We start from the raw sequence: 12,500 nt of genomic DNA, 5'->3' as shown, positions 1-12,500 counted from the left end.
ACGCGCCCTAATTCTTTCGCTCTTTGCTCCTAAAGTCAGTTTTCAGATTTGCGCTCCTAGGCTGAACGTTTTCTTCCAATCTTGATCTCCCTTCAGGTACAAACGTGACATTCAAAGTTAACGTGAGCGATGGAAACCCTGAGCAAGTTATACAAAGCTTTGCTGATAACTATAGAGAATCTTCGTTAGTTGCCAAATATGACAGCGTTGGGATTCACGAGATACTAATAAACGCTGAAAACGATGTTGATGAAAAAGAAGCTAAATGTACTGTTATCGTGGAAGATCCAATCGCTAACTTGTCTTTGTTTGTTCCACCATCTCGGATGAAGGTTGGTTCTCAGATCATCTATATTGCTGTAGGAGAGAGCGTTACGATTAAAGGAAAATTCACCTCGGGAACAAGTGTTTCTTGTGATTTTGACTTTGGCGAGAAGGTCTTAGCAAAAAGTGAAGACGTTTATGAAGCAAGCTATTCCTACGAACGAACGGGTAACTACACGATCGGCCTGACCTGTATGAACCTAGTCAGCACAGTGAACAGGAAACATACAAAAAGGATCGTAGTTCAAGAAGATGAAGAAATCAACGATCTCGATGTTGTTGTGAACGTTACAAACAAAGTCGAAAGGTCTGTTTTTATGCTCGTGAAAAGGACGGGGACCGCGTTTGTTTGCAATTGGACTTTAGGAGACGGCACTGCTTTTCAAACAGACATATCCGATATCAATTCTCCTGTTTTACACAAGTACGCCGTGGAAGGATCTTATGATGTTTTTGTGAAGTGCGTAAACAGACATGGCGTCGTACAGACCAAAAGTGTTGCACGGGTTCAAATTCCAATCATTGACTTAACTTGTAATTCCATGCGAACTTTCCTCAAAACATCAGACCAAGCTGTCTTTAACATTTCCATTCATTCTGGCTCTCATGTGACTTTGTGCGTAAAATTTGAAAGAAACGAAACGCATAGTGTTTCCTTCACGGAGGGTTTCAATGATAGAAAATTCTTGCATCAGAAACATTCTTTTACGTCCAATGGTTCGTACCATGTCCAGGTTAAGGCCTTTAATTTTCTTGGAACACTAACTAGACAGTGTGAACCAGTAGTTGTCGTTCAGAACCCTCTGCGGGATATCAGTCTAATCTCTGACAAAACAGTAGTCAAAGTTGCGGATGAGGTAAGATTTTATCTCAGTACCTCAGTTTCTGAACAGTTTCTACCAACCGATGCTTCATGTGTCTGGTCATTTGGAGAGGACTCTCAAGTCAAGGAAATGCGTTTAGTATTTAATCAGGGAATAGTCATTTTGCATTATCGTTATCTATATCAAGGGTCATTCAAAACTTCAGTTAACTGTTCCAATGAAGTCAGTCAAATTTCCGTAGAGACTTCCGTCACGGTTTTGGAACCCGTCAAGCCAGTCATGAAGGTATGTTTTCAATGCGATTACTTTACCAACATAAGTGAACTTACATCAAGAAAATATTTTGCTCTCGGCGAAAAAGCAACATTCCTGCTGACGTCGCAAGATTTTGACAGGGTGTATCATTGGACCATGACTGCTCATGGAAGTCTTGGAAATACCACAAAGCCTTATCTTTCCGTATTCTTGAACAAAACTGGAATATTCACCACCACTGTTGAAGTTGACAAGGTGGTGGAACGGTTATCTGCTTCTGTTGCATTTACAGTGCAAGAAAAGATTATCGGCGTTTTATTCACGTCAAGTGGATTTACCTGGCTAAGGAGTGCAACTTCCTTTAAGCTCGCCTTATCTAAGTTTCATTACGGTGACTGCTTTGTCGTATCATTCAATTCTTCGTTTAGCGATGTAACGGATTGTGCTTCAAGTAGCACATATGGTGAATCAAATACCTTTGAGCTCTCGTTTAACCGCACTTTTCCCGACGAGGGCAGTTATAACATCTGCGTCAGCGTTTTTAACAGAGTGTCCAATGAAAGACACTGTATATTGGTTATTGTGAAGAAGCCTACCTGCAAAATAGTCAACGTTTCTATATGGGATTCCAACAGGCCATTAAGCGTCGGAATTGAGGAAACTGATCTTCAGACAAAGTATAATAGATCTCAAGAGTTTCAGCTCGATGGTCATTTCATAAATAATTGCTTATTACCGGATTCAGAGGATGCCAAACTCTCATGGCAAATAAGGGGAATTCCCGTGGAACGTGGCGAGGGAGGGAGGCGGAAGCGAAGGCGCCGTGATTTGGAATCATCTCGGGTCGTTTGGGAAAGCGATGGTTCAAATATTGTGGTCTTTGCTCGCTCCCTCACATACGGAGAGTATTATTTTGTCTTTTCAGTTGAGCTAACAAGCCCTGATGTAATATCTCTTTACGGTCTTGTTGATGGACAGGCGGTGGTGAAAGTGGAAGTGGTTCGCTCGCCAATCGCTGGACGAATAGCGGGTGAAAGATTAAGAGATGTTGATATTGAGAAACAGCTACGTTTAGAGACAGCTTTTTACGACCCTGATATGCCACCAGGAAGCGGTCTCATAGGCATGATATATGAATGGTATTGCAGAACGCAAGATGAAACTAGTGACCTCTTTGTCCACTGCTTCGAAAAAGGGAAGAATTATGAAACCTTCCCAATAGCCAGTCTGACGTCTTCGTTGTTCAGAACGAGCCTCGACAGATATATTGCAAATAGAACCTACATATTTTCCGTTAAAGCAATGAATCAAGACGATGGCCGCACTGCTGAAGATGAGGTGTCAGTGTTCGTTCTACCTCCAGGTCCTCCTTTGATGTTAATTAGGTAGGTCTGTTGAAGGATAAACGCTAACTCATCTAGGGTATCCTTATTTCAAGGTGGGTCTGAAAAGTGTGCAAGAGATGAGACAGAGATGCAGCAGTGGTGAGAGCACTCGCCTCCCAGCAATGTGACCCGGGCTCGATTCCCAGACTCCACCTCATATGTGGGTTGCGTTTGTTGGTTCTCTACTCTCTTGCGCCCGTTTCTCAAACGTCCCAATAATCTTTCGGACCCGAAAAGCCATTTCCGAAACTGCCTTCCGCTTGTTTTGATAAGCTGGTCTTTTAACGTGTTTTCAAGATAACAAAAGACAAAATAATGATGAAGTTTGTTGGCTTAAAAGCTGTCTGTTCTCAAGATGTAGAGAAAATTGTGACACCCGAAGAGATCCCGAAAAGTTTTGGGGCTTCCGAGAAACGGGCCCCTGCTGCGAGAGGTTTCTTCCGGTTTACTCCGGTTTCCCCTTCTCTTCAAAAACCATCATTGATTCGAGTTGATTTCTGTACAGCGTTGTCCCCGATTAGTGCCCCAGCGATAATTAACAATTAGACCCGTAGCCCGAAAGGGCTACGGGTCAATAGCCCATTCGGCTTCGCCTCATTGGCTATTGACCCGTGGCCCTTGAGGGCGAAGGGTCTAATTGTTTTAGTATCACCCAACTAGTCGAACAGAAAAGGCCAATAATAAAGTTAACAAATGCAAGTTGAAAATATATTTATTTGGGAATAAAACGAAAGAAAGCGCCACGCTTTTCGCTACTCGAGGACTATTACTAATAGTCCTCTAGTAGCGTAGCCAATCAAAATGCAGCATTTGCATTAGTCCACTAGTTGGGTGATACTAACTACAGTTGGCACTTCATTATCACGTAAATACGTGATACCATAAACCTATAAAATAAAGGTTCATCAATTTCTCTAGTAATCATAACCACTACAATTTTCTCAAATTTGATTGGTGCATTAACTGCTATATTTTTCACTAATTATTGAGTATGGCTGTAATCGGGCACTGTAATTGACCACTGTAATCGGACGGTTTGCTGACATTAGACTGCACCCAAGCTTAATCTATATAACAGTCACAGAATTTACCGCAATAATCATAGCAGCAACCACTTACCCTACCAAACTGGGGATTTTCCAGAATGGACGAATTTGTAACATTAGACAGTGAAAGAGGAATGCACTTGTTTACAAGGAAATTTTAGTTGTTATGATTAATTGGTAACAGGACTTCGTGTCGTCCAATTGGATCTGTAATCATACTCGTGATTAGACAAATCGGGCTCCCGCATTTTGTTAATCACTCGTATGATTACAGACCGAATTGGACTCCACTCAGTCCTATTATCATTATAAATTTTTGGCCACGCGGTTTCAATTAAAACATATATGACAGTTTCAACGTTAACTCTGAATCCATAGATCTAAAAGAAAATGATAAAATACCCATCTACATAATACTATCTTTAGCCTGAGCGAAAATGATCATCGCATTGAGTGCAACTTAAGCAGCTGCAAAGGAATCTGAATCCAGTCGCAATCGTTGACTGCGCATGCAACCCGCTTGAGCAAATCTTGAATATACTTGACCAAGCGATTGTGCTGCTTTGCTTTTCCTCCTAAGTTATCAATTCACACGCATAGAAGCTGGTCAGTTTTATCAGTTACTGATAAGTAATTATTTCCCTATGTTCAAAGCCTTTAAGGAAATCAAGGACCTCAGAAGATTCTTCCACATGTAGCACTTGATAAACGTTGTTGTCCAAACAAAATATTCTATTTCTTTTTTATCTTATAGCTGCGATCAGGATTGTTCAGGTAACCTTCGGCCGTCAGAAGATCTCAGACTCGACGCCATTTGTCAGGGCCAGTGTATTTCTTTTCAGTTGTCATTTCGCTGGGAACTTTATGAAAGGAGCGGAGACGAATGGACTCGCATCGATCCTCCTGAAGAGTTAGGCATGGAATCAAGAAATCGTGACTTCCTTATTCGCTCACACATTTTTCAAAACATTCTGGGTCCGGGAGGAGAGTGTCTTGTCAAGCTGGAAGTGCGAAGAGAGGGTGGAAGGGCAGGGTATTTCTCAACAACTTTAAAAGTAAACGAGCCTCCAGAGAAGGGCAACTGTTCATGTACTCCGCCGACAGGAGAGCTTGCCAACACTGAGTTTCAAGTTTTTTGTGAAAACTGGATGGATCCTAATACACCACTTCGTTACAGCTTTACTTACGGGGAAGACGAAAAGCCAATCCTCACATCTTTAGAGGATTCCACTTCTTCAAGGAAATTTAGAATCTACAAGAATCTTCCAGAAGAAATTACTTCAGTTTCAATACCAATTCGAGTATCGGTTGAAGACGCTCTTGGAATGAGCTCAGAGTTGGCTTTCTTTCTAGAGGTACTGAAGTATTTCTCTTCCATATCTTTTTTCTTCTCTTTCATACCTCATTTATGTCACCTTCTTTTATAAAATTCTATTGCAAGGTGAGAAATTGTTTTCGCTGATTGCCTATAAAAGGAAAAAAAAGTACGCTGTGAAATTAGGGATCGAATCGGATGGTTTAATTAAGCATTTTTCATTAAAGCTGTCGGGATGAGAAATTTAGGTTGCTTCAACAGAATTCGAATGCGTGAAATCTGCGATACCAGTGCATTGTTTCGCCGACCAAACGATGAAACTTAGGAGCATAAAGTAGTCCATAGGGACAGGTGATAGAGCAAGATACTGGTATCGTGGTGTCTAGCACTGTCCTCGGATTTTCGTCTTACCTAACAAGAAAAGACACTTTAGAAGTACCAAGACGACCAGCCTCTTCCCAAAACATTATTATTATTATTATTGTTATTATTCATATTATTAATATTATTATTATTATTGTTGTTATTATTATAATTATTATTATTATTATTATTATTATTATTATTATTATTGTTGTTGTTGCTATTATGATGAAGATGATTATTCTTATTACTTAATCGTGTCATTTCCTTGTAGGTGAAAAATGCACCAATGGCTCCAGTGGATCTAGATTCGGTCTTGGACGACTTAGATTCTGATGATGGGAATTCAACAACTGAAATCAGCAACCCAGAAGAAGCTCGAGCAGAGACTCAAAAAGTTGTCAATCTCTTGGAACAGCTTCTTCTGTCGGATACCGACGACCAAGACGAAGATGGCGGCACAAGCAACGGAGGTGGAAATGGTGACGCAGGGACAAGTGGTAGCAGTAGTGGTGGCGCTGGTGGTGGTAGCGGTGGCAACGGCGGAAGTGGAGGCAGTAGTGGTGGGAGCAGTGGTAGCAGTGGAGGCAGCAATGGTGGCTCTGGTGGCGGTGGCAGTGGCAGTAGCGGTAGTAATAGTGGTGGTAGTAGTAGTAGTAGCGGTGGTGGTCAAGGCCAGCATCAATCTGGTGCTGGCCAATCAGGATCCAATGAAAAAGCAGTAACTATAGCACCAACCAAACCACCCATGTCTGCAAAGGAAATTCAACGTGCTAAGGTAAGGTTCCTTTCGTTTTTCTTCAGTTACTCAGTTAAGGATGTATGCGATGATTGTTAAGCGCGCGCAAACAGTGCATCTTCTGGGAACGCTCACAGTGCTGCATTGTTTCATCACATCGTGCATTGAGAGAGCATGCAGATTGAAAATGTTGGCAATTATGACCTCGATGAGAATTTATTATTATGAGATGAATACCATAAGAATACCAGTGAATTGTTTCGCCGACCATACGATGAAACTACATACCTCAAGAGCAAGAAGTAGTCCACGAGGAGTGTTTTATGGCCCAGTTGTTAGAGAAAGGTACTGGTAACGTAGTGTCTTGCTCTTTCCCCAGGACTTTCGTCGTGGAGGAAGCAAACACGCTGTAGAAGTTCCAAGTTGAAGGGCATTCCCAAACCGTTCATCCACTTTCCAAAATCTTTTATTGCTATCATTATTTTTTCCAAATTCAAAAGAAAGATGTCGTCCCTGTGAAAGAGTCTGCTATTATTATTATTATTATTATTATTATTATTATTATCATTATCATTATCATTATCATTATTGTTGTTATTATTATTATTATTATTATTATTATTTTTTAGTAGTAGTAGTAGTAGTAGTAGTAGTAGTAGTAGTAGTAGTAGTAGTAGTAGTAGTAGTAGTAGTAGTAGTAGTAGTAGTAGTGGTAGTGGTAGTGGTAGTGGTTAGTGGTAGTAGTTGTTGTTGTATTTTTCATCTTACAGCTAAACAGATTTTAAAAAGCTGGTAATGTTCAACTGAGTATTAGGTTGCAACCCGCAACCCTAGATGTTCAGTGCATATCTCAAAATCCTAGCCGTTCTTAGGCCTTTTGGGGGTTCCAAAGTTCAGATTATCCTTGGTCTTAACTAACCTATGGTTGAAATTCTTTTAGATTGTACCCAAAGCTCCTATTACTATGGGAATCACCGTCACTTCAGTGCCGCTCCAAATCCTCTTCAATTCCCATTTGAGATCCTAATATTTGTCCACCTTTTCCTTCTCTTTCTCGATAACATGGGTGTCAAAAGGGCATGATACATATATAATAACTTACAGTACGGACCTCGAACACGGTTAGTAATAAGTATATACGAGTACCTTCATTGCTAGTTGATGTAATTAATTCCTGTTGTCCTGACAGATCATCGAAAAAAGTCTTTCCAAGTTGCAAGCAGTAACAAATGTTTTGGCCAACAGTGAGACCACCTCAGTCAGCGAGCTTCTGGTTATTAGTGATGCAGTTGTGAGGGTTACAGAGAATAACGAAGTCTTGACCCAGAATGCAAGGGTACATTCCTCTCAATGTTGTCATTAATAGAGAGATTAAGCGTCGCGTTTAGGTGATAAGGCAAACGGAAAACGATAGGCTGCTGCTTGTCATAAAAGTACGAAAATCATGTTATTCTAGCTCGTCTCTCTCTCTTTTGAGATATTACTTAATACCTGCTGCTAATACGCAAGAAATGAGCTCATGTCAAACAAGCGTCTTCCATTTTGGCAAAATTTAATGGGACGTATGCCGTTTGTCGCAAACGTGATGCTTAATAATCTCTCTATTGCTTCAACAGTTTTACGTGTAGACTATGCCAAATAGGAAGCAGAGAGTGGGTAGCGGGTGCTTGCGAAAAACAAAATTTTCTGGTGACGGGAGGCTCAGTTGGTTGAGTATCGGGCTTTCGTGCGGGAGATCGCAGGTTTAACACCCCAGTTGGACCAACACTCAGCGCCTTAAAAGGTACCTGAGGAGAAAGTGCTGCCTTCGTAATTTTATCTGCAAACGTTTGGAACTTTTAAGTCTTATCGGATAACCCGTCTCACACCCTTACCGCTCCTCAATATCCAATGACCAGTGACATGCTTTCCACTTTTCCACAGTGTCTTTCTAATTTCAAATTATCGAAAACGAGACTAGCGAAAACCCAAGGGAGGTGAAGTGTGGCTTGTTTGTGAGTCAAAGATCTGGCGGTGGAAGCAAATTATCTGAGCAACAGATAAACGCCTATTTCCCGGCTTTGATAACCATCGTTCCTCTTTCACGTCTTTTAGGGGAGCAGTATTGATTTAATCTCCAACATAGTAGCCGCGGTTGATAAGCCAGACGCTTCTGCCGCTAGCCTGGCGAAAATGGCGGTGATGATTGGGAAAGCTGTTACAAACTTGCTAAAAAGTATACTGGATGGCTCACCAGTGAGCCTTGACGATCCCTTCTACAGATGTGATGACAGCGTCAAGGTAAATATCTCTGTCCTGTTACCAGATCATTAAGTAATATGAACATTGCTGAGTAATTTGTCAATCTCTTAATTGATATCTTTTTTTGTGAGGTAAGAGCTGGAATAAATGCGAAATAGGCCTCCAGTCTTTCTAGTATAACTAACGTAAATATCTTTATCAGAACAAATCCAAAGTTTCAGTTGAAGACGCTTCCTGATTTCACCCTGAAAGGGAAAAGGATAAAATAATGATTGTTATTGTTTTGTGTTTTTTGAAATGGCATTCGACGTTGTAGTTGCGCAAAAGTAATAAATCCCCCTTCCGTCCCCTTATGAATCCTGTGTTGTGAAACAAATCTTCCCTTTCGTCCCTAGGTAAATCAGTCCTTTTTCACTTCGGCAACTTCCCAACTATACCCCTAGTTGTGTGGACTTTGTCACATCCTACATTCAACGAAGATTTTAAATTTCGCGCTCAGAAATTAGCTACGCATCAATTCTAAAAATCTTTTGTTTTAGCGACAAAACAATCTCTAAGAAACAAAAGAAATTACCATAAAAGGAGTCTTAAGGTGTGCTGTTATCTAAGCAAAATTCAAACCTAACGTTTGATATGACACGGGCAAAGTAAAGGTGACACAGACTATTTAAGTCATCTGCAGTAGTAAGAACGCAACATTCATTTGAAAAAAAAAAAAAATGGACAGAGAAACAAACACCAAGGTAAACGGACGAGCAGAGAGACATGCGTGGAGCTCGAGACAGAACTACTCATGAACAATGAAATGAATGCGAGGAAACGTATTTATTAACTGTCTCGATACTTCTTCCCTCTAAAGGAAAGTGGAAGAGAAGCCTCGAGAAAGATTTTGAAAATTATGAAGGATATGCTTACGGCTGTATTAAAGGCTAAATCACCAGGTGATGAAGACACCGTCTTTAATACTACGCTAATACGAGTGGTGCTTCATAAGGCATTGGCTAACACTTTGAACGATTCTACAATCGGCAGCGACCTAGGGCTCTTCACTCTTCCAAAACTGGGATTGTTTCAGAACGGAGTTTTCAAGGATGATTCCCTGGGTCTTCAGGTAACAAAGATATGTTCTCTTACAAAGAAAACGAAATTACCCATTTAAAACTCTTTCTATTTCTATAAGATGTGTTTATCAAAATTTCTTCAGCCGAAACGAGTTGATTTACTATGTCAAACGGACGTTTTGGACAGCCTCACTAGTCTATGTGTATCATGCATGTTTGCAATTCAGTGACGTCATTTCTCCTCCATTCATCTCTCCGAGGCCAAACCGGTCACTTTTAAACTCGAGCAATGCTGTGAACTTCCTATAGTATCTGCTAGAAATTACATTTTACGATACATACTTAATTAACCACTCCCCATTGGGGCTTTTCAGGGACAATGAAACACAAGGAAACGAGGGAACAGAACAACAACAACAACAACAACAACAACAACAACAACTGTTAAGAATCCCAGTTGGCTATTTACAAGTGCACCTGGGAAGTTGAGCCAGGGACGAACCTGGAAGAAATTCAACGAGTGATCTGAGCGGGTCTGGGCCACACTGCTTCCCTCCACGGTTTTAGGCCCCGATATGAAGAAAATTCTCCTATTGCTCATTAAAAATAGCAAAGTCCAACTGCGTGCTCCGTAAAAAGTGGAACAAAGGACTAAGTTAATGCAGTTGAAACAATTAATAAAAGTTAACTTGCGAAAATCCGATTTCTTTTCACTTCGTATCACGTGCATGCTAGTGATTCTGAGGTTGTGGTTCTATTGAATAATTTATGCAGTCTTCAAAGTGTACACTTAAAGTATCAAGAATAAGGAAATAGCACTTAATTGTCCTAGTTGGTTTCCTTCAACATTTTATTATTGTACTTCATATAAAATCGACACGTACTTTTGCAGATGGTTTCCTTTGATGGCAACCCATACGATGATTGTGAAAAAGAAGCTAATACCACGACATCAGTACTATCTTTGGAAGTTCAACAATGGAATGGCAGTACGGTTAGCTTAAGTGATTTACCAGAGGAACTAGTCATGACAATTCGTACCTCGGAGGTGCCATTTGACTCGTTTATGGATACCTTTATCTTGGAAGTCAATAAAACAGGATACCAGTTTCACAGGTTTAATCATAGCTTGGAAGACGTTGCCTTGGGCATAGAGTTCTTCTCTGAAGAAAACAAAATAGACGCGTGGGATTTGATGGTGGCTCATGACAAACGACCATCCATGCAAAGCAATTTAGCGAAGTGGTCTGCCAATGGAAACAAATCAAAACTGTTCCTGTTAGAGTCTAGTTTGTTGACGGATGAAGGAACGTATTATGTAAAGGTGCAAGGAAAATCAAGTTGGTCTTTGAGGAAGAACAAAGCTTTTAACGCCTCGTACAGCCTTAGGATATCCACTGTGAGATGCTTCTTCTGGAAGGAAACGACAGTAATGTGGAGCTCGGAAGGATGCAGGGTAAGTAATAATTGATACATTTTGTGTCAAGTTTGGATTGGTTCTCATCCATCGTTGGCACACTGATGAAACCGCCTACTTGACAACTGTTGATGATCATTGATATTTAATTCCGTACGTGCATGCAAGCCCTGTACCTCCTCAACAATTGGTAAAAGAAAACTTTCTTGACGAAAACTACTGATTTGTCTATGAATCTTAATTCTAAACATTCAACTTGGTGAGAAAATCAAGCCGTTTTCTCGTGTGGGCATCAAAACCTATGCAATCACACCAACGGGTTAAGAAAAATAAACCATTCTCTCGTTTATAGAAAATACATTAGCATAATGGTAAAAACAAATTGGTTGGCATTTCGTCTTTCTCGTGCTTCCTACTGCTCTCTATTTTTTTCTTATTCGTCCGGATCAGCTAGGGCATGGACCAAGTCTCAAGTCTCGAAAGAACGTTAAAATTTGTGAAATTACTTTATATTACAACAGGCTGGTATTGAAACATCTTCCGGCGAGGTCCAGTGTCTTTGCAACCATCTAACATCATTTGCTGCTCAGGTTCTTGTGGTACCAAATGTAATCGATTTTGACAAACCGCTCGTCAGAGTCTTCTTGGAGCTGTTGATGCTCCCGTCATCAAACGAAATTGTTCTTCCAGTCGTTATCTCCACTTTCTGCGTTTACCTTTTACTGCTGGTATGGGCTCGAAGACTGGATGTTCGCAATTCAAAAAAGGTGCATAAAATTTAAAAGTTCACAAATTTAAACAACAAAACCAACAACATGAGATATGGCAACATGGGACAAGACTACATTTATAAATACTGTTTGTCCTTCATTTTACTTTTCTTCAGCTTTACGACGTTAAACTCAACATTATCTTCTGAACAGTACACTGTCTTAGGGTCCGCTTTAACGGAGGGAGGTTGCTCCGGCTAACCGAGCTACCCTGGCAGAGCCAACTTTTCTTGCGTTTCTTTAGAAAACGCTGTGAAGCGTTTACGCGCTAGACAGAGTAACCCGCCTTCCCTGGGCACCCTGTCTTCTTTTTTCCATGTAAGCGGTTCGTGCCGGGTTACCGTGGCTAACCGAGCTGGGAATGCGGCAAAAACATGGCGGCGCGAAATTACCATCCTGGGGAATTGTTTCGTCGTTATCACTGGGCCAGTAGCATCTACTGAACGAAACGAGAAATAAAGTGCAAAGTAGTTTCCCTAGACACTGAAAAGCGGCCGCTAGAGGAACAAGTAATAAAAAATTTAAACTTTTTCCTTCAAAACGTTTCATTTGCCCGGCGACCACTCAAATGATAGCCCACTAGCCATCCCATTTAGGGGAGTTATATGTAAAGGCGGGCAATGCCGGTGTTAACCCTCCTACCCGGGTAACTCGGTCTGCCGGGGCACCTTCCCTTCACGTAAACAAGCCCCTTACATAGAAGTCGTCGCTAAGATGTTTACTAAAGAATCATTACCTAAACTCGATTATGATTAGCCAC

The 12,500-nt window shown here is 40.9% G+C and overlaps 1 protein-coding gene across 3 annotated transcripts in view; it reads left to right on the top strand.

Moving 5' to 3' along the window:
- Window positions 1–12,500, top strand: part of LOC138016716 (polycystin family receptor for egg jelly-like) — a 36,097-nt gene that overhangs the window by 14,138 nt on the left and 9,459 nt on the right. For all 3 annotated transcript variants that reach the window (XM_068863908.1, XM_068863907.1, XM_068863906.1), the window contains exons 10-17: window positions 97–2,788; window positions 4,589–5,189; window positions 5,787–6,290; window positions 7,441–7,587; window positions 8,346–8,531; window positions 9,352–9,603; window positions 10,446–11,009; window positions 11,492–11,737. In XM_068863908.1, coding sequence (XP_068720009.1) covers window positions 97–2,788; window positions 4,589–5,189; window positions 5,787–6,290; window positions 7,441–7,587; window positions 8,346–8,531; window positions 9,352–9,603; window positions 10,446–11,009; window positions 11,492–11,737 — 5,192 coding nt within the window. The remainder of the gene's footprint in view (window positions 1–96; window positions 2,789–4,588; window positions 5,190–5,786; window positions 6,291–7,440; window positions 7,588–8,345; window positions 8,532–9,351; window positions 9,604–10,445; window positions 11,010–11,491; window positions 11,738–12,500) is intronic.

This window comes from Montipora capricornis, chromosome 9, assembly GCF_036669925.1.
Source record: "Montipora capricornis isolate CH-2021 chromosome 9, ASM3666992v2, whole genome shotgun sequence".
NCBI classification, from domain to species: domain Eukaryota; kingdom Metazoa; phylum Cnidaria; class Anthozoa; order Scleractinia; family Acroporidae; genus Montipora; species Montipora capricornis.
The sequence above is the reverse complement of the archived record's forward strand: the minus strand, read 5'-3'. Positions and strand labels throughout refer to the sequence as shown.